Source organism: Globicephala melas, chromosome 4 (assembly GCF_963455315.2).
Source record: "Globicephala melas chromosome 4, mGloMel1.2, whole genome shotgun sequence".
Classification (NCBI taxonomy): domain Eukaryota; kingdom Metazoa; phylum Chordata; class Mammalia; order Artiodactyla; family Delphinidae; genus Globicephala; species Globicephala melas.
The window spans coordinates 97,828,904-97,855,728 of record NC_083317.1 but is presented as its reverse complement, the minus strand read 5'-3'; the positions used below and the strand labels follow the sequence as shown (position 1 = coordinate 97,855,728).

The 26,825-nt window shown below is 41.9% G+C and overlaps 1 protein-coding gene across 4 annotated transcripts in view; it reads right to left on the bottom strand.

Annotated features, from left to right (window-relative positions):
- The window catches only part of GOLIM4 (golgi integral membrane protein 4), an 80,665-nt gene that overhangs the window by 12,069 nt on the left and 41,771 nt on the right, over positions 1-26,825 (bottom strand). Inside the window, exons 2-13 of one of the 4 annotated variants that reach the window (XM_030864082.3) lie at positions 25,163-25,237; positions 22,373-22,422; positions 20,677-20,730; positions 19,200-19,350; positions 15,081-15,163; positions 14,170-14,253; positions 10,615-10,773; positions 8,112-8,444; positions 6,024-6,265; positions 5,254-5,333; positions 3,274-3,383; positions 179-346 (exon numbers count right to left, since the gene is read on the bottom strand). In XM_030864082.3, the coding sequence (XP_030719942.2) occupies positions 179-346; positions 3,274-3,383; positions 5,254-5,333; positions 6,024-6,265; positions 8,112-8,444; positions 10,615-10,773; positions 14,170-14,253; positions 15,081-15,163; positions 19,200-19,350; positions 20,677-20,730; positions 22,373-22,422; positions 25,163-25,237 (1,589 nt within the window). Of the gene's footprint in view, positions 1-178; positions 347-3,273; positions 3,384-5,250; positions 5,334-6,023; positions 6,266-8,111; positions 8,445-10,614; positions 10,774-14,169; positions 14,254-15,080; positions 15,164-19,199; positions 19,351-20,676; positions 20,731-22,372; positions 22,423-25,162; positions 25,238-26,825 lie in introns of all 4 variants that reach the window. The other 3 variants (XM_030864075.3, XM_030864116.3, XM_030864107.3) reach the window with 3 other exon arrangements.

Here is a 26,825-nt window from a genome sequence, read left to right as displayed (position 1 = left end):
GCCCAGGATGCCCATCACCTGCTCTCTCTGAGGGTGGGCATTTCACACGATGACCCCCCCCCAAAAACCCAAAGAGGTGAACCTCCTGTCCATGAGGTTATGGCTACCCTTTTGCGTAAAACCAGGCATTGTTAAAATACCCGAGTTAAAACCACCCTCCTTCGTGGCATCTGCTTACCACCAAATGCTCCTCCATTTCTGCATTCCCTTGCTTTTGGTGACTTTGTTTCTGCTCTTCATTTTCATCTGGCAAGTTTTCTTCCCTCACTTGCCCGGCTTCCTCAAATTCATCCTCCCCTTGATTATTAGGGTCGTCTGCTGGGTTTATATCCTCTACAGCTGCCCTCTGTAAAATTTTAATGAAAAGCAACCACCACTTCAAATTCCAGGATCAAGTTTAATTTCATTTGAAAGGCCAGACACTGGCAGAAAATGAAATTGTCCTTCACCAGATTGTTCAGATCTATCCTTGCCAAGACTCACAAGTATTCGTCCCACTGTCAAAAGATAAAGCCTCTGCTTTATGTGTCAGAGACTGATGCGTCAGAATTAAGTTCAAATAGCATTTCTTTCCTGCAAGCGATTCCAAAATAGTTCTCAAAACTCTAATTATCACAAGGAATATGAACATAACTAGATGACAAGAAAAACAGTTAATGAAAGCCAAAGGATCAAGTAGGAGAAATAATTAAAATGAGAGATTTAGATAGGCAAATAGTAACTTCTTTCACTGGTATGTTGATTTTTTTGACAGACGAGTTATCCTTTGCAAAACCAGCTGTTACATGTAAGTGAGTGAAAAGCAGCTGAGGAGAGAGGAAGCCCACACCAGAAAGGACCCAAGAAGAGGGCCCACGAGGAGACAAGAGGAGGCTAATTCACAAGTAGACGATCACGTTCTAGTGTGGATCACATTTATTTATTTTTACTTTTTTCGGCACGCGGGTCTCTCACTGTTGTGGCCTCTCCCGTTGCGGAGCACAGCCTCCGGACGCGCAGGCTCAGCGGCCATGGCTCACGGGCCCAGCCGCTCCGCGGCACGTGGGATCCTCCCGGACCAGGGCACGAACCCGTGTCCCCTGCATCGGCAGGCGGCCTCTCAACCACTGTGCCACCAGGGAAGCCCCCACATTTCTTTATAATGGACACTACCATGAAGCTGAGAGAGGCTGCACTGGCAAGAGACAGGAGAAAAGGGACTGGGCTAACCCAGCCTCCGGCCATATAGTTTGAAAAATACCTCCCCCTCCCCACCCCACCTCTCAAGTAGTGATTCTGTTATTGTGTTCAGTGAATGCCCTTCACATTATCAACTTTAGAATTATCTGGATGTCCCACTTATGCTCCCAAAGCACCTTTCAAAATAACATATGCCCTCATAAAGATTCAGATCTTAGAGCCTGAGCTGGGCAGAAATGGCGATGCTTGCAAGAGCTTCCCTGATCACACCAGGGTCATCAATAGGGCACTTCACTGAAGCGGCAAATGCTTCCCAGAGACGGTGAAGCCTCAGAGTGAGATTTAGTCTCCAGACCACAAAATTCTACTTCAATTCACCTCAGAGCCTTGACCATGTACAAGAGCTCGCTGCAGTCTCAGCTGATGTATTATCTGCGCATCCCTGGCTATGTACTTTGTTCAAGAGCAAAATCACACTTTTCTTGGGAATGTGACAAATCATAACCTTCACACTAAACTCCAATTCTCCACAATCTTGTTATATGGATCACTTTTTGTACGTTATCAATAAACTGTGTGGAAATATAGGAAAAATGTAACACATTTTCTTCAGAAAAAAAGTACAAGATGTCTTTTGCAAGAGTACGTGAAAATGTACACATTAGTTCCAACTCTAACCAAGTAGTAAAAAACGTTTAATAGGCACAGTTGTTACGTTCAAAAAATAGTTAGATGATCAATTAAATCTCAGTAAAGCTGGACAAAAATGTTTTTACTTTAAAAATAAATGGATAAAGTATGAGACAAAGAGAGGGACAAGCAGGCTAATAATTTCTAATTAAGAGAAGGCATGGTAGAAAGGCCAGCGTTTCCCAGCGTGTTATCTAGAGCAAGTCAACTGATGAAAGGAGAGTAAAGAATTATGCAGTCAGGTAAGCAATCGAAACATACAGCGTTTCCCAAAGTCAGTGACTGGAATACCCACCCTTCCTCTGTCCCCTCCATTGCTCTCAGGCGTTTGCACACTCGCTTTCTTGCTCTCTCATGGACACTCTCTTGCTCTTTCACATCCTCTGGCTCTCTCACACTCTCCTGCTATCTATAGCTCTTGCTCTTTCCTGAAAATATTTCAGGGCTAGGGTTCCCTGGAGCATACTCTGAGAAATGCCAATTCAGGGGCTGGTGGGTAAATGTGTTCTGCCACCTCTCAGTGCAAGTTATGTGCAAAAGCTGTTTCCATCAGGGTGGCTTCAAGCATCTGTCAGGAAGACCTTCTCAATGTTTATCAAGGAAGAATATGGACAGGCAGGGCCCACAGGACAGCACAGACTGAATTTTATTAACATGGTGGTGGATTTCCTAGCAAAAGATGACAGGAGAGCTAGGATTTTACACTGTGAAAATCACCTACACATAAGCATAAGGACACACTCATTTGCAGGCAAGGCCACGGCCACAGACCACCCAACTGAATTGGGAGTCTTGGTCCTTTTTGAGTAAACAAAAAGAACATTTCTGGTTACTGTATCTCTAACTGCTAATATTCTAACTTTTCTATAGCATCACGGTGTCTGGGAAATTTTTTTCTTTCATTTCTCAAACCTCACAATCCTATCTGTGTATTTATTAAAATAGTCACTGGACTGTTGGGAGATTACAGAGAGTCACATGACACACATTCACACCCTAGCAGACTGCTCAACATGTTTCATAGTGGTTAATCTCCTTTCTCTGGTTCTCTCTCCAACTCCCACACTTGCTTTTTTTTTTTTTTCCATCTTTCAGAACTACTACATATTTCAATGCCTCTTTTTTGCTTTTCTATTTTAATTTGACTAATCTGAAAGTCCCCAGAGGGAAACTCCTTGGATGTTTTCCCAGAGTAACCTTTAACCCATTCTCATCACACACATCCCTCATGGTTTACAGTTAACAACATTGCTCATATCATATAATTGTGTAAGCCACCTTCCTTCTGTGCTGATGAAATAACAGACATATCTGGAGCCAGAGTCACGGTGTCGGGTAAACCTTCACGTTTCCTTTCTGCGTTGTGAGTTCCCAAGTGTCACGACCGGAAGAGAGGACACTTACATCTGCCTCGGATTCTGGGTCAGCTTCGTGGGGCCCTTGTTCTTGAAGCTCATGTCCATTCTCTGGGTCTTCGTCTGCCTCGTCTTGGTGCTGGTTGTCTCTCTCATAGGCTAGCAAATCAAAGGAACTAATATCAGTCCAAACAAACCAGACAGGATTCTCCCTTTGAAAGCAAAGCAAAGACACCAGCGGGCTTTCCTGCAGACCACTTCACCCGCTCTCTCCTCCTGCTAGGTTAGCTCAAGATAAGGTGTATGTTTCAGCTTTTCTGGAAAAGTTATGCCCTTTCCCCAGGCCTTGTGTCTACAGAGATAGTGTGGAAAGGCCTTGTGTCTACAGAGACAGTGTGGGTAAGTGACACCATTCTAACTCTCCCAAAACAAATGTTTACAACAAAAGCGGCATTTCCCCCCCCCCATTATGCCAAAAACAACGATCAAAACTTTCTTGATAAGATAAAGCCCAGTCAATTGGACATCGCTAAAATTATCAACTAATTCTTGGTAATGTCAGAGAAAATGGCAAGGCACTGAAAGAAGAAACTGATGCTATTTCAGGAAATGAAAGAAATAACAACCCCATTTGTGGAGCTAAAAAAACAAATTCAGCCCGTCATCCTGTGTTCTCTGAATTGGCGGTAATGATGATGCCACAAGCACTGCATGCTTATACTCACACACACATTTACTTGCTACGTTTTGAACAAAATTATTTCAACTAAGAGAATGTATTGATAGATAAGAGCACACAAAGAGAGGAACAAATAACTTCTTTCGGTAAGATGCAAGAGGAAAGGTTAAGTATAGGGAGAGTATTCAGCCTGTAGAAAATAAAGATGCAGGTGACTTTCCATCAGGTTTCAAGCGCACCAAGGGATCCATTAAATAAAAGAGAGAACAAATGGTTCTCTAGTCTTACTGATAATGGAACCAAAAAGCTTAAAGTGCTGCATGGGGGAACATAAGGAAAACAATGTCTTGACGATAAGGGCTATAAAATATCAGAACAGGCTGTAGAGGGAGTTTGAGTAATCACCTTCCTTTAGATTCTTTAGGAAAGGATACAGAGCTAAGTGTTAGTGTTGCCAGGGAAACGGTTACTGTCTAGTCCTATCATCACAGTAAGCGGTATTTGATAAATGACACATAGATGCGCCCTGCAAATGAAAGCTACTACTGACTTAATTTGAAAAACTTTCAAGGCAATAATCTAAACACCTCCAAGGTAAGAAGAAAATGTAGAAGTTTCCCAAAGTATAACAGTCCTATGACAATGTGTTAGAAATAAGTACTTAGCATACAAAACGCTTAAACTACCATTTCCTCTCTAAAATGTCAGAGAACAAACGGATTATCTTGCGTGATTTAGGCTACCAATGTGAACTGTTTGGGAGGATTAAGAAAAGCATACAAACAACAACAAAAGACAGATGGTAGTACGTACAGGTATCCTCCGCTTTTTGAAAGTTCGTTTTATGTCACCTCACTTTTCCGAAAGACCTACATTAGTACCTGTTTTGGGTAACCGAAAGAATTCGGAAGAGGATTACCAATGTTATGGAAAAAGGTGAAAAGCAAAAATAGCGACTAGTGTTGGTTCTGCAGCGAGAGAGAGAGAGAGAGAGAGAGAGAGAGAGAGAGTCTCGTGGAGACCGTACACACCCAGAGCAGAGCAGTGAGAGTGGCATCATCCGTCCAGCTCCTTCCCCAGGACCTACACTCAGCGGCTCAGCATCAGCCCCCAGAGCTCTGAACTGTGCCTGTGAGCACCTGTGCTTTACCTCGATTTACTCTGTGTATCCCTTAGCAAGATGTGTCCTATGGTGATGGCTTCTTTGCTTTACACCATTTCAGTTTACAAAAGGTTTCACAGGAACGCTCTACTTTCAGAGAGTATGCAGATACACATGTAACTCTGAGTTGATATTATATATTACCAAGCAGTTTTATTAAAACATTCATCATCTAAGAAGCTCACCACCTCCTTCCTCTTCCTGGATGCCCTGGTCCTCTGCTCCCTGAACAACATCATTATCTACAGCATCATAACGAGCTTGCTGCCTGCAAGGGAAACAAACAATCATCACCTCAGGGACACAAATTAAGTAGCACAGTTTGACATAAGTCATTTATCTTTAAAGAGAGTTATCAATGAATTTTTCGACACTTTTTGAAAAGCCATAAAAATATTTCTTAAACTTATCCAATTAGGTTTAATAAAGATTCCAGATACTTTCAAAACATGCCTTATAAAAGATAAAATGCCTTTCAAATGATAAAATAAAATGAAGTTAGCACAAAACCTGATAGGTTATTTTGAGACATACACTGTCTTTTTTTTTTTTTTTTTTTTTTGCGGTACGCGGACCGCTCACTGTTGTGGCCTCTCCCATTGCAGAGCACAGGCTCCGGACGCGCAGGCTCAGCGGCCATGGCTCACGGGCCCTGCCGCTCCGCGGCATGTGGGATCTTCCCAGACCAGCGCACGAACCCGTGTCCCCTGCATCGGCAGGCGGACTCTCAACCACTGCGCCACCAGGGAAGCCCTACACTGTCATTTTTAAGCAGGGGAAAAAAATGTTGATTATTCTGAAAATTCAATGTTTGGAATGTAGTTTTCAGGTAGTGGTTCTGCCTCAGCTACACGAGCAACAGGAGCCCCTCAAGTTCACGGGTAACAAATACAGGAAGCCGTCTCTATCCTGCTTGTGAACGCCGGAGGCGGGCTGCCTAGGCCCATCAGGAGGCTACCGTGTCTGCTCCGGGCGCTGCGGCCGGCCCTCGGCGAGCCCAGCCTGCCTCTGCTGGGCCGTCTCCCTGGCGAGGAGCTGCGGCTGGTGCTGGTGCGGCAAGGGCCCCTGCAGCCTCTGCTGGGGCGGGGCCTCGTGGCGCTCCTTCGGCCGCTGGGCCTCCTCCACCCGCCGCACTGCCAGCCTCTGCTGCTCCTCATACGGCGACTGGAATTTGGCGACCGGCTTGCCCGAGGGATACACCTGGGGAACAGAGAGTCGCTGCAGAGCAAGAACTGTCGGGTCCCCTGGGTCCTCCCTTCGTCCCTTTCGCGCGACACGCGCAGAAGGCAGGGCTGGTTTGTGAACACCTGTCAGGTCAACTGTCATAATGGTCCAAAGCCACCCCGCGGCTGGACTCCACTCCTGTCTCCCAACGCTCTGAATCACCCTTGGCTTCTTTCATCAACTGGTCTTCTCCATTTGTTGGCATTAAGGCAGATTTTTAATGTGCTCCCTCTCAAATGGAGGAGGACGCAACAGAAGAAATGTTTCAACCCTAATTAAATTTATGCTCAGAAGGCTCTGGTATATGTGGGCACATAATAACCTCAGACTAAATGGGGCGATTTGTGAGCTGAGGCTGAGGCTAAGGCTTTCCCATGAAGCCTAAAGACCTAGGGAAGCTAATTAACTCTCGCAATGCATATACTAATCTCAGGCTAAGCGGAGCCAAAACAAGTCAAATTTCAGATTAGGGTGGAAAAGCAGAGAACCGTTTTTCTTCAAAGAAACCAAAAATGGATGAGAAGAGAGAACTTTCTGATTAAAGGAAAACCTGATACAGGAATTCTTACTCTGCTTCCATTAAGCCGTCTACCACTCCCTCCTCCGCCCCCCTCTCCCAACTAATACAAGTCCACACAGTTCTCACCAAAGGAAACAGGGTGCATGGTTGAGGGAAATTAAACCTAGTGGGGAATTACCTTTGAGGAAAGCTATGAAGGACCCAAGACTGGGAGAGAGGCTTCTTCATGCCACCTTTGCAACAATTTAAGAGTGCACCCGCAGAGGGGCCTTCACACCTGCCCAGCCAAAGCCTCTAGCGGCTTGAAGTCTTGGAACGTTCGAGGCCAAACAAAGCTTCAGAGCTATAAATAAAAGGTGACCAGCGTCCATGTAAGGGCCAGGTAGCCTACCGTCAGGTATCACCTTCGAGGCTGTGTAAGGAAGGTACACCTGGCTGCACTCAGGGCTGCTTTCAGTTCTTTTAAAGTCTCATTTATAATAATAATGGATGTTTTTATGAGTCTTACTTATGTGAGAGGGGAGTGCTCAGTGGGACTGGTTAAACACACTCACTCACCTAGTGGCATGTCCTTAAGTCAGCTTTCTGATGACTTGCTAACCACCCTGAAGGTGAGCGTGCAAAAGCCAACATAGGATTTGACAGTAAGTAAGTGAACAGGGAGAAAAGTACCCTTGACCACAGAAAATGCGTCACTTCTCGGCCTCAAGATGCCCACGGGGCTCGAGCACAGACTGGAAGGTGCGGGATGAGGTGCCCATCTACTCTCCTACTCGGTTAAAGGGGTGTGACTGAGTCTCTCTCACTGCACACTCTTGACAAAGACAATACATACATGCATAGCACCTTCTCTTTTCCCCAACCGTCTTTCTGGGATAAGGTAGCTATGCTACTAACATCACAAAAGAACATTTAAATAGGTACATGTAACATTTAGCAAGATCACCCCAATTTTATTTTATAGACTGTTATACACGAGGGCTTTTTCCTTAACACAGCTGACCCTTGAACAGCGTGGGAGGCTGGGGCGCTGACCCTCCGTGCAGTGGAGCATCTTCTTACAGCTTTCAGTCGGCCCCCTGTATATAGGGTTCCTCCATAGCCTCCCTCCCTATAGGGGCTCCTCTGGGCAGTTCCCCACGTGCAGGTTCTACTAACCGCGGATCTTGCAGTGTTTACTACTGAAAAAATCCTGGTAGGAGTGAACCCATGAGGTTCAAACCTGCCCTGCTCAAGGGTCAACTGCACGTAGACACAAAGGCGCACCCCTTATCCCAGGCAACTGGCTGGATGACCTCGTACCCCAGCGCGAGCCTGCCCTTCCAGGAGCCTGGCTTCCTTCCGCTCACGCCGTTCCGCCCACTCCCGATTCCGCTGCTCCTCCAGCGATGGGTCGTGCTCCTCCGCGAGGTGCTCGGCCTGCCCGACCTGCTCCATCGCCTCTTCCTCCAGGGCCCTCCTGTGCTCCTCCTCCACCGGCCGCCCCTCGGGCTCCTCGCGGCCCGCTTCTCGCCGGGTCAGTTCTGCGGGCGCCTGGAATCCTGCCTCCTTCTGGGTGGGAGGGTAAGGTTCTGTTTCCTCCGTTCTTCCAGGGACTGCTTCATGGTTCTGCCACACTTCGCTATTTCGGGACACCTAGGCCAAGCACATCACTGGAAATGACACTCTTCTATTTCGAAAGCAGTGATAGAATCTCTTTATTACCATGTCTACGGGGTTACAACATAAGCAAAATCCTGGAGTCTAGAAATATAGAGTCCTGACTGAAAAGTATGGCTGCAGTGGAGTCACTTAACTCTTCTCACTGTGTGATCTCACCTACAAAATAGAGACAACGTGAGCAAAATTTCATCGTGGAAAGAATACCGTAAATAACCTAAAAGTAAAGCCTATAAGTGACCACATCTCAGTAGACCCTACCCTCAAAAGCAATCTAACTCCTGTTCTCCCTTAGAATAAAAAGGGAAAAACCCTCATACTTCAAGTGATCAAATACGTAATTTTCTTCAAGGTAAATTTTGTTTTCAATAATTATATGAAAAGAAAAGGATAAGATCAAGTAGAGGATGAGCTAGCTTTGTTTTCTGTTAGCAAATATAAAAAAAAGAATGCCATTACTAATGGACACCCATATGTTGGCTATAATAGTGCCCATTAAATCAGGTACAATTAAACATTTCTGACGTATTAAAGTGGTATTTCTTTGTAAACCAGAGGAAGTCTTTTGTGAGTACTTTATATTATTAACACAGAAAACTCTGAAGAAAAAAAAAAGATGTGTCTTTTCACAGAGAACTCCTCTTCTAAAACTGGTTGATTTAAATCAGTTTTCTCTGCAAGTTTCAGAGATTTCTATACGGTCTTCATTACTTAGAAAAGAGAGATGGTATAATATCAATAGGAAAATGTGTCACTGTCCTCCCTCCCACCAACCTTCTTTAGCAGAAAGAATACTTTCTTTGGTCAGGTTGCTGTCCCATAATTGAAATAAATGTGAAGCCCTGTTCTTAAATTAGCAGAAACATAACTTAGAAACTGGATTGTATACATAAACAAATAAGCCAAGGGAAAAAGTCCTTTCTCAGACATCTGAGGACGGCTTTTGGAGGTGTACATTTTACCAAGTCCTTGCATACCTGACAAGTTTGAATTGATACTGCCCTGGCTTTACAGGAAATATTTCTCTGAAGGGCCCTAAGTGCTTTCCAACACCTGTCACTTATCTCCACAACATCCCCATGAGAAAGGTTAGAGCAGATGACTATTATCTCCACCTCCCAGATGGAAGAACTAAAAAGTCTGAGTCTTTAAAAGCTTAATCCAGTAAACTGGTAGTTAAACTTAGATAGAGAATAGAACCAATTTCCACACCAGGGCTCTGGTTGTGTTTTCTTAAGTTAGGAGCAACATAAGACCCAGACAAAGAACAAGCATCCAGGAGGATACAGAACCTGTGAAGGAATGCTTTGCTCAGACTGAAGATTCAAACGAAGTCCACTCACTTCAACTTAATTATTCCCATAAGGTGATGAGAAGGTGAGTTGGGGAAAGTCTTCTCAAACATTCACTGTTTAAAACGACTTTGTCGGGGGAAAGATAATCATACTTGCCATTTTTATTACAGGTGTGATTGCCTAAACAACTCTGTAAGAATTAATCATATGGGCGACACCACTTTTGATGTTTCACTTGGGAGATATTCTTAAGCAACAAGGCTTAATTTTATGAAGAACAGGAATACAAAAAATGGATTCTGTGACTAGCACTTATACTCTTGTAGTTTTATGAAGGCTATATAATACGAACTTCGACATATTTTGTATGGACCAAGTACAGCATCAAGTTCAAATATATTATCAGCTTTAATATTTAAGTGGGCTGACTGTCATATAATATCCTCATGATCATTTAACCTTCTCACTCTACCCCCCCCCCAAAAAAAACCCCTAAAATATTCAGACATGACAGCTCCTTTCAAACAAATATACCCACATGAAGAAAGACAAAACTAGTTCAGTCTTTTCCAGGAAACAGAACAGCAGTTCTCAAAGTGTGCGTCCCCAGCCCAGCGAAATCAGCTAGAAATGCAAATCCTCAGGCCTCACCCCAAATTCACTGAACTGTAAACTGTGGGCTGGGGCCCAGTTATTCCTGTTTTAACAGCCCTGCTAGGGACTCTGATATATGCTAAAATGTGAGAACCGGTGTTCTGCAGTTAGAGCTGGCAATATTTAGAGCAGTTCACCTGAGGACAGCTTGACAGGGAAAGCGACCTGACCACAGATGACCAGTTCATGCCTCTTACCTCCCGAGGCTCTCCAGGTAACTTGTCCCTTGTTGCGCTGTCACCTTGTGGAGAATGTGCCACCTGGGTAATATTCTGCTGCTCTGTTTGTTCTGGTTTTCGAAAGCTTGGAATCCTATTCAGAGTGTCTTTCAGTTGTTTATATTCTGCAACTTGAGTCTGCATACAAATTGCACAATTGGATGCAAATTGCACAATTTGAGGAGGGAAAAGGATATCATTCATAGATGGTTCACTGGAAGACCGGACAAAAATATTATACCTAAATGCAAGAAAGGAAGAATACGCAGACTGTTTCCATGCATTAGCTATACTTACTTGGACATGCTCAACCATTTATAAGCACATGCAAATTAGAGTTAAAGGGAACAGAGAAAAAGTATCTAAGACAGATGTTAGTTTCCCGTGCTACATGAAACTAAGTCAGGATTTTTATATATAAATTTCTAGTCTAAATATCATTGTTAAAAGTAAGACAGCTATGCAATCAGTTTTATGACATTAAACTCTATTTTAAAATTGCACAATTATGTAAATATAAGTGCAGATTATCTTTTACCAATATGGTCTGAGTAATACTTTTCAGCAGAAAAGAACCATAGGCTTCAAATAAGTAACTGAATATACATGTAAAATCACTCAGGCCACCCTCTTCTTCCAGTCAATATGTGCTCACAAAGGGTCCCTTCCTCTCCAGAGCGCTTCCTGTATTGTGCTCTGCAGTTTTGGAAAGCAATAGCATAGGCATGAAATGAGGCTGGTTTTTATTCTTCAATTCTGAATGTCCTTTTCTTCTAGAGCAACAAAGGCACTAATGAAGGCATAGGTCTAGAATATACTCATATACTCATATGTGTGTACCCGTGTGTATATGTGATAGGGTGTGTGTGTGTGTGTGATATTTTTAATACAAGAAGCTAGAAAGACGGAAAAAATCAAACACTTTAAGTAGGAAAACCAAGAGACTCTACTTAGCTCATCATATGCACCAACACCGTAACCCTAAAACAGAAATACTGTGTGTGTAAACACACACTCCATGAACACAAAGAACCCAGAAATCTCTTCTGAAAGAAAGAGCCTGCTGGCCAGGGCCGCTGCCCTCAGTGTGCACAGCAGACGGGGAGTCGAGGCTGGTGAGTCGTGCTCCTGCGGCCACAGCTGTGCACCTGTACAGTGCTCTCCCACCCCTTTTCTGCCTTTTTCTAATTCACACAGAGGTGAAGAAGTCTGCTTGCTAAATCTGTCTCGGGGGAGTGCTTCTTTATCATTTGAACAAAGGCATGCCAAACGGCTAACAATAGCCCTTAGCCCAGAAATCTACCAAACATTTGCAAACCAACTTTGGAGGTCAAAGAAAAAAAGATGACATCCACACAATGATACTTTTAATAAGATAAATATTCTAGTCTTTTTTTCTTTCTCTTCCTCCTAGATACATAACCTTTGAAGGCAGCAATGCTGTGGTTCTCAAATACTAGCGTGCATTAAGAATCATGTTAAATTATGGAAGGATCATGTTAAAAATGCAGGCTCCTGGACCCCCCACCCTAGAAATGATGATTCAATAGGTCTGGAGCAAGGCCCAGGTAACTGTGATACAGGGAGTCTCCACAAATTCCAGCTGAAGAGTTAAGTGTGACTTTGATGTCCCTAAGCTTCCAGCTTGGTTCTGGGCAATGATTTGGGGCCAGCTACAGTACTCCTTTTTGACCTTACTTTATTTAGATATAAAAAGGATACAGTATTATATGACTCAGTAGGTTGTGAATAGTAAATAAAATTCTGTACATAAAGTCATTATGATAATCCCTGATAAATTGTAAACTCTCAAATTCTACTCTGTTCCTGCTTTCTCCCGCCCTTAATTATTCCATTTAAAAATCAGGTTGTCGGGCTTCCCTGGTGGTGCAGTGGTTGAGAGTCTGCCTGCCGATGCAGGGGATACGGGTTCATGCCCCAGTCCGGGAAGGTCCCGCATGCCGCGGAGCGGCTGGGCCCGTGAGCCATGGCCGCTGAGCCTGCGCGTCCGGAGCCAGTGCTCCGCAAAGGGAGAGGCCACAACAGTGAGAGGCCCGCGTACCGCAAAAAAAAAGAAAAAAATCAGGTTGTCAAGACAGAATCTCATAAGATGATTTACATGAGAGACGTAGATGCCTGAAATAGCAGTTGTTTTCTGAGCAGCTCTGGGGAAAGTTTTAATACGGAGGTAAAAGAGCAGGAGAAACTTGGAGGCCCCACCCAAAAGAACCAAAAAGCTATTGAAAGAAATAGAAAATTATATGTAAGTTAAATAAAAATATTTTTTCTGTTGCAAAACCTTGTCGGCAATACTCCCAGGATGCTTACGACAGAATCTGGCTTTGGTCATTAAATGAACTATTTTACTTATATTTTTCTGAATTTTCAAATTGTTGCTTAGTCTAATATTTATGGCTATTATAGTACATAGAATATTCAAATTGGTTTGTCATATTTTTCAGTATGAAAAGCAGCCTCACAGAAAATAATAATAATTGGTAAAAATTTTATAAAGAAGGTTTTGAATGTAATAATATCCTCTAAAGTCAATTTAATTTATACCCATGGAAAAAAATTACCACACAGCTACAGTTTTGTAGGGAGATAATCAATGACTGCCTTGAAAAAGGGTCCCAGAGACACAGATGCTACAGCCTCTGAGATGAATCAGGGCCCAGCATATGATTCTATTAATAATTTTATAAAGACAAAAGATAATACATGGTCTCCTGGTAAGCACAGATAGTTGGTTTTCCTTTGCCCTTTTCTTTTAGTTCTTCCAAGAGAAGAAAAGTGAAGACCGGTGATTAAGAAGACATAGCAACTAAACTAGCCATTCTTATTTCTTTGCTTCGACTAGAAAGCTGTATAACACTCAATGTGATATTACTTTAATAAGCTCTCCAACACTTGTATTTGTTCACTTGTTCATTCAGTAAGTGTCTACTGAGGGCCTGCCTTGTGCCGAGGACTGTTCTAGGCTTTGAACAAATGAAGCTTACGACCCTCATTTTCCTTCTCTATTGACTTGAGAGCTCTTCTTATTTCCTGTAATTTGACCAAACAACACATAAGCCTAGTCCCCAAAGCAGTGTGTGCGGGCTGTAAAGCTGGGAGCAAGGGAGGGAGGAATAAAATATAGAGCTTGACAATAATTTATTTAGGTAGCTAGCATCATAAAATCCTACAGCTCATATAGCAAGCGTCAATACAGGTCACACGGTGGCAAAAGACCACATATGTGGGATAATTTCTGTGACTGAAACAAGTATTAGACTACTGCATGCAGGGGCTGGAGGAGGGTAGAAAAAGTAATATGCACCACACTGCCAGTGCAAAAAAAAAAAAAAAATCAAAGGTTTATTTAATATTCTCTTGATCGAGTTTTGAAAGCATGCATGATCTTCAGGATCAGGAAAGCTCTGTCCTAAGGAACTCAGTGAAGCCTGGCCTTTAAGAGACTACACGCACAGAGGAATTCAGAAATGTTAAGCAGACTTAAAAAGAACCCAGAGAGGCCGCTACCCTTCTAACCTGTGCAGCAGCTAGTGCACTCTTGTGGTCTTCCAAAGTCACTACAAGTTGTTCATGCTCGGAGAGTAAATTCTTATGCTGTTGCTACACAGAAAAGAATTTTACAGGTTGAGTTTTAACATTCTAGGACAAACTCCTCTTGGGCAGACAGTGGCATGAGCACCCAGATGCTGCTTGCTTGCTGGTTTGTTTGTTTGTGCAGTATTTGTTAAGTTCCAAAATCTTTGTAGAGGGAAGACTATGATTAATGTATTCCACAATCTAAAATGTGCTACCCAAATATCACAATCACTTACAGTGAAATCAACACACAAAGAAAAATACCTGTTATTAATAAACCTTTGTAAATAAAAAGCTTATTAATCTAACAAACCTGCAACATTACAGCCATACTGGAAATAAGTGAAAAATATTATTAATAATATTTGAATTAACATTTTTATTATAAAAACATTATAACAACAGTGCAGAATATTTGAAAAATAGATGGGGAAATATATAATCCCACTATCCTTAAATAAGTTACAAACGATTTTATATGTTTCCTTTCGGTCTTCTCTACATAATTGTATATAGCTATCATAATAGCCTGAATTCTACTTCATGTACTTATTTTTCACTTAAGATATTAAAGGTATTTCTGTATTGCCAAAAAAAAAAAAAAGCTTATTAAGATTGAACCATCTAGCAAAAGAATCATTTCAGTACTAATGGAAATGTTGGGATTTCCAGACCATCGTTTAGCTTATGATACAGAAGTGGTAAAAGTATTGGGCCTGGTCCGGTTTATGCAAAGCCCAAAATAACAGTGTGCATTGTAAAGCATGTCAAATAGGGAACAACTTTTAAGGTCACTCTACAAAGTAAAGCAGGCAAACACTAAACAGTCAAATGCTGGGTATTTTTTTTACCTTGACATCTTGCAGCTGTGTGTGCATGTCCTGATGCGCTCTCCTCAGCTGTCTGTTCTCTTCTCTCAAATTGTACACGGATTCTATTTTAGAAAAAGGGAAATCATGCGTAAAGCCCTGGGCCTTTTGGGCTCTTGATTCTATTATTTTCACATCTAAAGCCTCACATAACTTTTTCTAGGATCGTTTTGACCTTTGACAGTACCATATTCCAAATCAACAAAACCTATACCATTTTGGGATGTGGCATGGATTCAGCTGGACAACCCAATACAATCTGGTTCAGTGGTTTCAATACATTTAAACAAGCTACACGTCGTAGAAGCTAAGGATTGTTAATTAGTCCTGTGCTAAAAATGAAATGTTTCTGTTAATAAGCAAACCCTTAGGAATGAAATGTAATGGGTAGGGGTCATCTAAGATCTTGATCTCTTCACAAATTAAAAACAGGGCTATCAAAAAGCAAAACCACATTTCTCATAGCATGAATAATTTCCACAGTCCCCAAAAGGTATTTCAGTTACAAAAGCAACTCAAGAAATAAACAAGAGACAGAGAGACACCCCATCTGCTCAAAACTTCTAAATATATTTTCTTTCTCCCACCATTGAGTTCTTGACGGATCCAAATTCTCCCTCCAATAGCTATAGGACAGTTCTTTCCAGGGCTACCATGTGAGACTGTAGCAATCAGAGTGAAGTCTTAAAACCTCCTGAACCACAAGCTCCACTGTTCGGGGAACAACCTCTTGCTAATTTTCCCACATTTTCAGTATCTGGATGGTATGAACTGGCAGCGCTTGGGCTAAATACAACACACAAACATTGTTTTCGGCCCCTGCAGTGTTGGCCTACACATAGTGTCTTCCACATTTGAAGAGCTGTCACCATTTAAAAATCCAGAATCTGGGTCTAATAAGATTCTGGCAACATTAGGCCAGTTCTCATGTGACAGCACTCAGCAGAAGTTAAATGGTGGCTGCGTGACCATAATGACTCATCTCCAACGGGAGATACTGTTGAGAGTGAAAGGGGTGCTGTTAAGAATTATGCTGGGACAGCAGCAGGTGTGGACCTGCACTGTGTTGGGCAAACAGTCCCCAAAGTGGCAGCCACTTGCTGCAGGCAGAACTTTATGTCTCCAGGGTGGCCCTCAGCACAGAAGGCAAGTTCCAGTCACCATCCCGCCTCATACTTTCTGTCCACTTTCACTCCACTAGAGTCCCTGCTTGATCCCCGGGCACTGGCTTCGTGATTGGGTTTGGGGAGAGATCAAGAACAAGGTGGGAAATGTGGCCAGTGGTTGGGTTGTCCACCTACATGTCATACCGGATTTTCTCAAAGGTCAAAACAGGACACTGCAGGGGCTTCCCTGGTGGCGCAGTGGTTGAGAGTCCGCCTGCCGATGCAGGGGACGCAGGTTCGTGCCCCAGTCTGGGAAGATCCCACATACCGCGGAGCGGCTAGGCCCGTGAGCCATGGCCGCTGAGCCTGCGCTCCGCAATGGGAGAGGCCACAACAGTGAGAGGCCTGCGTACAGCAAACAAAACAAAACAAAACAAAACAAAAACGGGACACTGTGGCAATTGAAGAGGACCACAAGTGTGTCATCGGCTGGATGGGCCCTCAGTCTACACACAGGCACACATGCACTTGAAATACCCGAACTTGGCTGACTTTTAAAGGAATTCAGTTTATAACCTTAATGACGGTGTCTCCTGTGCCTTTGCTGTGTGACCCTGAGCAAGTTACCTAACTTTAGCAGGCCTCAATTTCTTCACTTGTTAAATTAGACTAAATATAATGCCTACCTTGCAGGTTGTTATGAGACTTAAATAAGATACCTGTACAAAGAATTTCCCCCAGTACTGGCACATGGAAAACATTTGTTAAGTGTCAGCTATTATTATAACGATAATGGGAAGAATAATCATCTAAGTTTATATATGCTATCAGCTCATAGCTATCCATATTCTAAATTCTAAACTCCCTCCTCGTGTCATAGTAACCTGCCAAAGACTACTCAGACTACACACGTCATAGGTTTGCTGCTACAGACCCGCGTCTACCATGATGCATCTATCTTTAATTTACTATCAGGAACCATAATCAAACAAAAGTGCTGATGTGAAAATCACTTATCAAAGTGTCATCAAAGGCACTGTCACATTAAGTTGTTTTAAGTCTCTCTGAGAAACTTCTTCCAAAAATTAATTGATATCAAAAATACCGTTCTCTCTCTCTCTTGCCCTCTGTCTCCATCTCTGTCTCTCTCTATCGCTCCCTTACCCACCAAGGTATTAGTAGATTCTGTCTTCTGATGACAAGAGCCCTATCACTTGCTGTATTTCTACTTTTGTTCTGGGTTCCAGGCCATCAGGCTTGAACTATCTGAGTATGCAGAACTCACAGACAAGTTTTTTCCATGGTTCTGATTTCTTGTTAACATTTTACTATACATGGACTTGGTTTCAAAGAAAGGAGTAACTATAGAGTAGACACAAGATAATATGCCTTTTAGGGCTATTACTAAAATTGAACGAACTAAATTATGTAAAGCATGCCAAGGTCAGACACCTAGAAAATTTCACTTCTCACTCCTTAATGGATCTCCTTCATATCAATATAATTAAATATATTTCCTCAGCTTGGCTCAGGTTTGAAAATGCTGAACAGTGGATCCTACAAGTCAAATGTCCTCCTTCACCACACAAAGGTGTAGCATCCCCAGGGTGGCAAGTGCTGTCTGCGTACTGGAGTCTTCTGGTTCTCTCTTCCTTTTACCATCTTTGTAGGGGCTTTCAGTGTTTAGTCTCTTCCTTTCTCTATTTTGTTATCTTACTGACTCCTCACCACCCGGCTCACCACCAACAAGCCAAGGCCCCTACATGTCTACATCTCTTGGGTATCATTCTGCTGACATCTGGCTCCATCAAGACCATCTCAACCCTTTGTAAACTGCCTCAGTGCCTATTTAACTCCCAGGTGCCTTTTTGGAATACTTACAGACAAAGTATTCCTATTATTTTGGAATACTGTTATTAGCCTATTATTTTGGAACACTTCGAGACAAAACATTGCAAAAAAAAAAGTATAGAAAATCCAAAGGACCCTTCACATGGTTTCTTTCTATGATGACATTTTATATAAAACCAGGAAATTGTTCTTCACCCATGTTTTTGCAAAGCACCAGGATTTCACCCGTGTTTTTGCAAAGCACCAGGATTTCACCCGTGTTTTTGCAAAGCACCAGGATTTCACCCGTGTTTTTGCAAAGCACCAGGATTTCACCCGTGTGTTTGCAAAGCACCAGGATTTCACCCGTGTTTCTGCAAGCACCATGTATGTTTTTAAACCAAATCTCACACTTCAGACTTATTTAGTACCTGGATAGGTGATTGTAGAATATGCTATTGCCCTTTTCCAGAACTCACATGTACTCAGAAGTGATATATTTTGTTCCACATTACTATGAAAATACCTGATGCTGATGCTGGTGGTGGTTAATATAGATTGAAGGTCTACCACGTACCAGTAACTGTTCTAGGTGCTCTGCATAATGTAATCCTCATACCAACTCTACAAGGTTGATACTTTTTATGAATATCCCGCTTTTACAGATGAGGACGGTTTACGCTACACAACTTGCCTGTGGTCATATATAAACTAGTCATTGAAGAGGCCAAGATTCACCAGGGCAGTCTGACTCCAGAGCCTGAGCTTTTTGAAGCTACTATTAGCGATCAACGGGGAGTCTTTATGCCCCTGTGGAGATTTGGAAATGCATCACTGTAACTGGGGAGCACTGACGGCATTTTGTGGGTGGGGTCAGAGATGCTAAATGTCTCAGAACACACTTAAAAAAAGAGAACTGTCTTGCCCAACATGGCCAATGTGCCCCGTTGAGAAACACTAAGTATTCTATTCTGTTTCCCAAAACAAACCCAAAGAGATAAGTGTGAAACTTCATAAAGAAGTAAGAAGTAACTGGTAAAGGACCACATGTAAGGTAATCAATCAGCAAGCAACAAACAAAATAAAACAAAAGTCTATTGTTCTATTCAGACGTTAATATGAGTATTCATTTCCATGCACACTGACTAATTAGGTTTCCAAATACCTTTTAGCTTAGAAAGCTCTTGTTCTTTCTCTTGCTGCAGCTGCAGGTATCGCTGTTTGTGGTCATTAAATGTCCTACTGAAGTCTTCTCCTTGCCTGCGATGTTCCTCTTCCAAGTCGCTGTGCTGTTTCTTTAGCTCCTCATGTTGACTCTGCAAAGATGAAAACTTTAGCAGGGATGTACATTCTCTAAATTATATCAGAATCTGTCTCTCAATAGCGTAGCCTTTCTCTTGCCAGAAAGTCAGCACAAATGAAGAAGCAGGCTTCGTTTTCCTCGGACTGCTTTGAATTTGTGCAGCTCCCTTCCATTTCCCTTCCATTCCAAATGAATAGTTTGGGATCATGGCCAAAAATAATTTTCTCCTGAATTTTTAACATTAACAGGAAAAACAAGAAGTTGGAAGTTTGCATGAGAGATGGAAAAGGAAGGGATTTGGGGAAATTCCCAGGGACTCAAGTTACTGTGGAAACAGGGTAAAGCTAACGAAAAAATTACCCCTCCATGGATACTCTAGACTGCCTCTTTCAATCCGATGTTTTCCCAGCAACATTTTTTATTTCCTTTCTTTGATTTTCAGCCTTCCTGGTAACCCAGTTTAAAGAAGGGGGGGGAAAAGACTTTTTTTCCGTTTGGGGGAAGTAATAAATCGACTGTTTATAGAATGATTCTTACTTATACTACTCCTGATTATAACACTGTAATCACAATCTAGATAAATTCTATAGTCTCCAAATGCTTAATATGAAAGGGTGGTCTGCTTTAATTCATGTATTGCTTTCTTGATAATAGGAAAGATGCCGGTTTCAATAAAAAGCATATGCCCTACTGATATAGGAGAAAACACAACACCAAACGAAAAGCTGGGGGGTAGGGGCTGAAGACAGTGGCATGGTTTTTTTCCCTGCTGTGCAGGGTGGCATAATGTCTGCTGCTCATCTCTTCTGGCCTGAACAGAAATAATGCATCTCTCTCTCTCTCTCTCTCTCTCTTTTTTTCAATTTTCCTGACACAATAATGAGTTTTATCCAAGAACCAAGGAAGGAGAATCTTTAAACATAAAGTGTGCTCCTGTGGTAGGCAGAACACTTATTGCACATTAGTAACAGGAAGGCAGCATTTTAATACTTCTACTGCCTCCAGCGTGACTAAGATAAAAGAAAATCTCTAAGAAAAACGACTCTGAGAAATTAGATTTAAAAAACAAACAAAAATCCTTAAAAGATAGAGAACAAAATTAAAAATTAGGTGACCAGAGAGCCTGATTTATAAAAAATGTGTAATGAGCTAAATATGTTCTTTGTAATCAGGTGATAAACATGATGGAGCATTATAATTATATATCACTTTTAGCCAGAAATGACTTTAATATACCATATCACAACACAAATCAACTTTCTGTAAACTTTCCTTGATCACTTAAGTTACTCAGTTAATCCTTTGATTCGCTCACGAAGAACAACTTTAAATTACTCACCTTTAACATCTGATGTTGGACATTCAACGCGCTGTACCTGCTATTAGAATCTTGCTGTAAATTGAAAAGCAAACAGTTAACACAAAAATAACAAATTTGGCTCTTTTGCTAACCAGAGCTTAAAGGTCTTAATGGAAGGATTTCACTCATTTCACTTGTGTTAAGTGAAAATGAACTCTAAGCTCGAAACAGGACAATTCTGAGGCCATCTCTTTACTTAATAGCAGAAATGAAGTTTTCACATTCCTCTAAGTTTGCTAGACTTTAATAATGAAAACTCAGGACATGGAATTATGAAACAGCAGCTTGACAGGGCCCTTGGAGGTGATTTACTTCCACTCTCATATTGAGAAGAAAAACTGAGGCCAGGGGCACAGGGGAACTTGTCCTGAGATGCAGCACCGCACATGGCTGATGTATTGTGCCCGGTGCTCCAAGGGGAAAAGGAGATAAACCAGGCCTCACAAGCTTCGCATGGCTTTCCGGGAAGGGAGAGAAAAGGCACTTTCCTGCCTCGAGCTTCAGCGGGTAAGAAATTCTACATACGTGACTTTACCCAGCTAGAATCCAACTCACAGAGTGAGAAACAGAAAGGCTAAGGAACAGGCCAGGGCAAACATTTCCTTTAGTAGCAGAGCCAGGACCAAAACTTGAGCCTACACCTATGGCTGAAGCACGCGCTCCAGGAGTGTGTCTCTGTGTGCCAGTGGAGCATCTTCACATTTGGACCTCACACAAGTCCAGCCCTGGGCAACCATAACCAGTGAGTGTGCAAACCACAAACCACCTGAAACTTTTCTCTCCCCAGGCTGCTGTGTTGTTCTATCTTATGTGCCCCACTCCTTGCTTTACCCGTCACCGGTACAAGCACAGCCTCAATTCTTTCTTTCTTTCATATTCTTGCAGCTTCTAAAATGAACTGCATTTTATCATTTTATTTTATCACTTTGCCATTTTAATTTGTAATAAATTACATTACAAAATGCACAACAGAACACACACAGTTCTGGCTAGGGCTTTTAAAAGCAGGTAAGAGTCGAAAGCTGACAGCCTCCTAGTTATTCAAGGAACAGACTCTTCTCAGTTTTAATACCCCAAAACACCAATGCTTTATTCAACCAATGCTTACATATTTTTCTTAGAGTAAGAGAAAAACTTGTTTTTCTCCAGTTAATTTGGACTTAAAAACTTTTTAAACTGCCAATATCATTTATGTATTCATTCGTTCCACAAATGTTTTTGAACATGGGAACTCTAGGCCAGGTACCGTGTCAGACATTACCCAGCAATGTCTATGCAAGTGACAGTAACGTCCTGCAAAGGCAAATTAAAATAAATATCACATTCTATAGAAAAGAGAGACTACAAATGAATAAATAAGTGAATAAAAATAATCTCTTTATGAAGAGATTATGTTTATGGTTGAACATTAAGGCTATTTCCAATTTATCACTATCACAGTAATGTGATAAACAAAGGAAGGTAGGTTTTAAAAGAGCAGTTTTTAGGTCTTCCTCTGAGAATCTCTTGGCAAGGAAGGAAGGAAAGGAGAGAGGAAGGGAGGGAGGGAAGGAGGGAAATGTATTTCAGCCCTTCAATCCTAATGATCAACAGAGTAAAAGGTTTTGCGACCATATTTCCCCCTCTTGCAAGTTTCGTGAAATAAAAAATTAAGGGAGAAAAAAAAAAAACTCACCCTTCCCTTATTTAGTGTTTCTTGTGCTTCTAATTTATAAACCAGAAAATCTAGAAAATACAAAATGGAGAAAATAGAGTATAAGTTAATTCACTGTGGCATTTTTAGACATCTAAAAGAACATAGGCGTACTTTACTCAGACCTAAAAAATGTTTCAGGTTTAAGACAATCTACTTGGTGACTTATATATTTTGTCTTTTAATGCGTTAGCAAGAGTTGAAAAAAACTGTTATATAATTTTCCTCTTTACCTTTAAGTTGTGAATCTTGTATCAACAAAATACACACTATAACCAACTGATTAAAAGTGCATTTAGAATGTGTACTTGGTGATGAACCGTCCTTGAAATTAAGGAGAAAAAAAACATGAAGTGCACCTAAGGACAGAGATGGTTTATTGCCAGCCACTAGATGGCACACGAAAATCATTCAGGACCTGAAAAGGAAATCAAGCCGTGGAAACCATCTTTAATGCTCTTAAGGCTTTATTATCCACTAGATGGCTCTATAAAATCACTCTGCTTTTGAAGACAAGGGAAATCCAAATCCTATCAAAGCATTTTAATGATCTGAAACATCTCAGTAAAACATCCTAGCCTACATTGCCCTCCTCTGTTCTCCCTCCTTCTACTTCACACCAAGGTAATCAGACGGAACATCTCACTTCAATCTCAAGATTTACCAAAAAGATGAATAAATAAAAATAGAATGCAGGAGAAATGTCTATTTAGGTCTTCTGCCCATTTTTGGATTGGGTTGTTTTTTTGTTATTGAGCTGCATGAGCTGCTTATAAATTTTGGAGATTAATCCTTTGTCAGTTGCTTCATTTGCAAATATTTTCTCCCATTCTGATGGTTGTCTTTTATGGTTTCCTTTGCTGTGCAAAAGCTTTGAAGTTTCATTAGGTCCCATTTGTTTATTTTTGTTTTTACTTCCATTTCTCTAGGAGGTGGGTCAAAAAGGATCTTGCTGTGATTTATGTCATAGAGTGTTCTGCCTATGTTTTCCTCTAAGAGTTTGATAGTGTCTGGCCTTACATTTAGGTCTTTAATCCATTTTGAGTTTATTTTTGTGTATGGTGTTAGGGAGTGATCTAATCTCATACTTTTACATGTACCTGTCCAGTTTTCCCAGCACCACTTATTAAAGAGGCTGTCCTTTCTCCACTGTACATTCCTGCCTCCTTTATCAAAGATAAGGTGACCATATTTCTCCAAAGAAGATATACAGACTGCCAACAAACACATGAAAGAATGCTCAACATCATTAATCATTAGAGAAATGCAAATCAAAACTACAATGAGATATCATCTCACACCAGTCAGAATGGCCATCATCAAAAAATCTAGAAACAATAAATGCTGGAGAGGGTGTGGAGAAAAGGGAACACTCTTGCACTGCTGGTGGGAATGTGAATTGGTACAGCCACTATGGAGAGCAGTATGGAGGTTCCTTAAAAAACTACAAATAGAACTACCATATGACCCAGCAATCCCACTACTGGGCATATATCCTGAGAAAACCATAATTCAAAAAGAGTCATGTACCAGAATGTTCATTGCAGCTCTATTTACAATAGCCCAGAGATGGAAACAACCTAAGTGTCCATCATTGGATGAATGGATAAAGAAGATGTGGCACATATATACAATGGGATATTACTCAGCCATAAAAAGAGACGAAATTGAGCTATTTGTAATGAAGTGGATAGACCTAGAGTCTGTCATACAGAGTGAAGTAAGTCAGAAAGAGAAAGACAAATACCGTATGCTAACACATATATATGGAATTTAAAAAAAAATGTCATGAAGAACGTAGGGGTAAGACAGGAATAAAGACACAGACCTACTAGAGAATGGACTTGAGGATATGGGGAGGAGGAAGGGTGAGTTGTGACAAAGCGAGAGAGAGGCATGGACATCTATACACTACCAAACGTAAGGTAGATAGCTAGTGGGAAGCAGCCGCATAGCACAGGGAGATCAGCTCGGTGCTTTGTGACCGCCTGGAGGGGTGGGATAGGGAGGGTGGGAGGGAGGGAGACGCAAGCGGGAAGAGATATGGGAACATATGTATATGCATAACTGATTCACTTTGTTATAAAGCAGAAACCAACACACCATTGTAAAGCAATTATACTCCAATAAAGATGTAAAAAAAAAAAAAAAGAATGCAGGTAATTTCAAACCACAACCTGTATAAGCTCCATGCTTTATAGAAAAACTCTGATAAAAATCAACAGCATTGCCTAATACCTGTGCTAAATGTTGATTTTTCAAACCAAACCAATCAGTTGTGCCAATAAAGCCTTTACCACAAGATGAAAACAGGTGTATAACCTAAAAGACATTGTACAATAAGATCAATTCATTACGTTCTAAATGTACATGTATACATATACGTTTATATAACGTTTGTCATATTCTGGACAACACATGCTGTTACTTTTCCTGGATGCCTCTGGACGGAAGTCAGGTGTTAGTAACGTATGCATTGATAATATTCAAAGAAAAACTGTGTGTTATTTCTGAAGCAATACATATAACCAATACATGAATGACCTCAAAGTGGCACCAACTGAATGAAAGAGTCTAAATCTAGTCTTGAGCAGGAATTATTTTGTCGCAATGTATAGCATATTGCTTGGTATCTCCTTCTCCATCCACCAAATGAAACTGACTTTGGGCGATCTGACAAATTTCTTAGCAAAAAAATAGTAAAGCAAGTACGTGATGCTTCAAAGAAGAGTATGATAAAAACACAGAACACGAATTACATTATTTATTTACCTTCCTTTGCTTTCTTATGTTCAAGTCTTTCCTTTTGCAAGGATTTCTCTAATCTTGATCTGTGTTCATACACAACTGGAAAAAAAAAAGTTAAAACTTATCTTCAAAGAATTAGAAATTCTAAGGTAAAATTAACATCAATTTTCAAAACAGGAAGAAGACAGTTTAGAGTCCTTTCACAATTAAAATTAAAACGTATGCATTTTAAGTTCCACATTCTTGGTAAAAGATGGACACGATAAGAGGCATAATTCTGGGCTGACTCCTATGCAGTCTGCCCCTCTGTAAAACCAACACTCTGGAAGAGGCTTCCACCTTCTTGTCCTCATGCTTCTGGAACACGGGTCTGTGTGAGGCTCCAGGTCTCTTCCCGGACAAGCGTGTCCACGCTCACGACTTCAGCCAACATCTACACGGCACTTACCCTCACATCTGTGTGTCCAGCTCCCACCTCTCTCTCAGGTGCTAGGAGAGGATTTCCACCCAGATATCCCATAAGTACTGCCAAGTCAACATGAGCTGCGTGAGTCTCAGTGAAAGATGCCTGGGTGGGTGAGGAAACCTCAGCAGCATACTAAGGCTTGCTGAAAGAAGGGGTGGATTCCGCCATGTCAGGAAAAACTTAGGTAAGATAGCCACAGAGATGAAGGAGGGAGAGACTCTCCCCACTAAAGAACTTATACAAGTGCCCACAAAGGAACAAGTCAGGTTTACATCTGCCATGGCAGGAAACCCAAGGCAAACTGATGTCCTGCTGTAGGACCTTCCTGCACTTTACCAACCCCACCTCCCCCATCTACTCTGAAGTAGCTGCAGTTGCCCGTGGAGTGCAGGAGAGAGAGCAGATGTGTTAGGGGGAAAATAGGCAGAAGCCCATCGGGACTCTCTCCCACACTACAGGCTTCACATCTACAGCGAATGGGAGCTGCAAGAGTGGGAAAAGCTTTACCTTTAAATGAAAAAAATTTGTATTACTACACTGGACTAGACTAGACACGATCCTTACTAAACCAAGACTGTGTTTATGGATAAAAGTTACCGAAAGATTTTTTTCTTTCTTTGATCTGAGAGAAGCTGTAAAGTAGTGAAGTCTGTCTTAGATTTCATGCAGGGACAGAAAACCCAGCTCCGCGGAGTGTTTGGAATAGGGGAGAGAAGGAGAGAACAAAGTTACGTTTCTGATGCGCCCTTTAATCCTGTTTGTTCAGCATTACGGTCCCAAATGATCTCATTCCCTGCAAGCTCAGCCAAGCCTGTCACTTGGTTCTGTTACCAGCCCTAGCTCCCCATGACTACCTAAGATACAAGTCAATCACCAGCCGCTGACTGTCCGTCCAGTGCAACAGCTGCCCGACACTGCCGGCCGCCTAGAGTTGCCATGGTTGCAGCAACTCCCCTCCCTGACATCTGCTCGTTGCTGCTGGACCCCCTGCCCCGTCCCTCCCCCCACCCCTTCTCCACTGCCACCCCTGCCAGTTACCAGCTATCTCTGTCCTCCTTCCAACACGCCCATCATCTCCAGGGTCCTTCCCCTTCTCCCAACACCGCATCTCTCATCTTGGTGTCCCATAGAAACCTGCCATTCCCAGGGCTCCATCTACGACTCCCACAGCCCTTAGCTCTCCTCACACCTCTGCTAACATCTCAGTCCAGAACTCCTAGA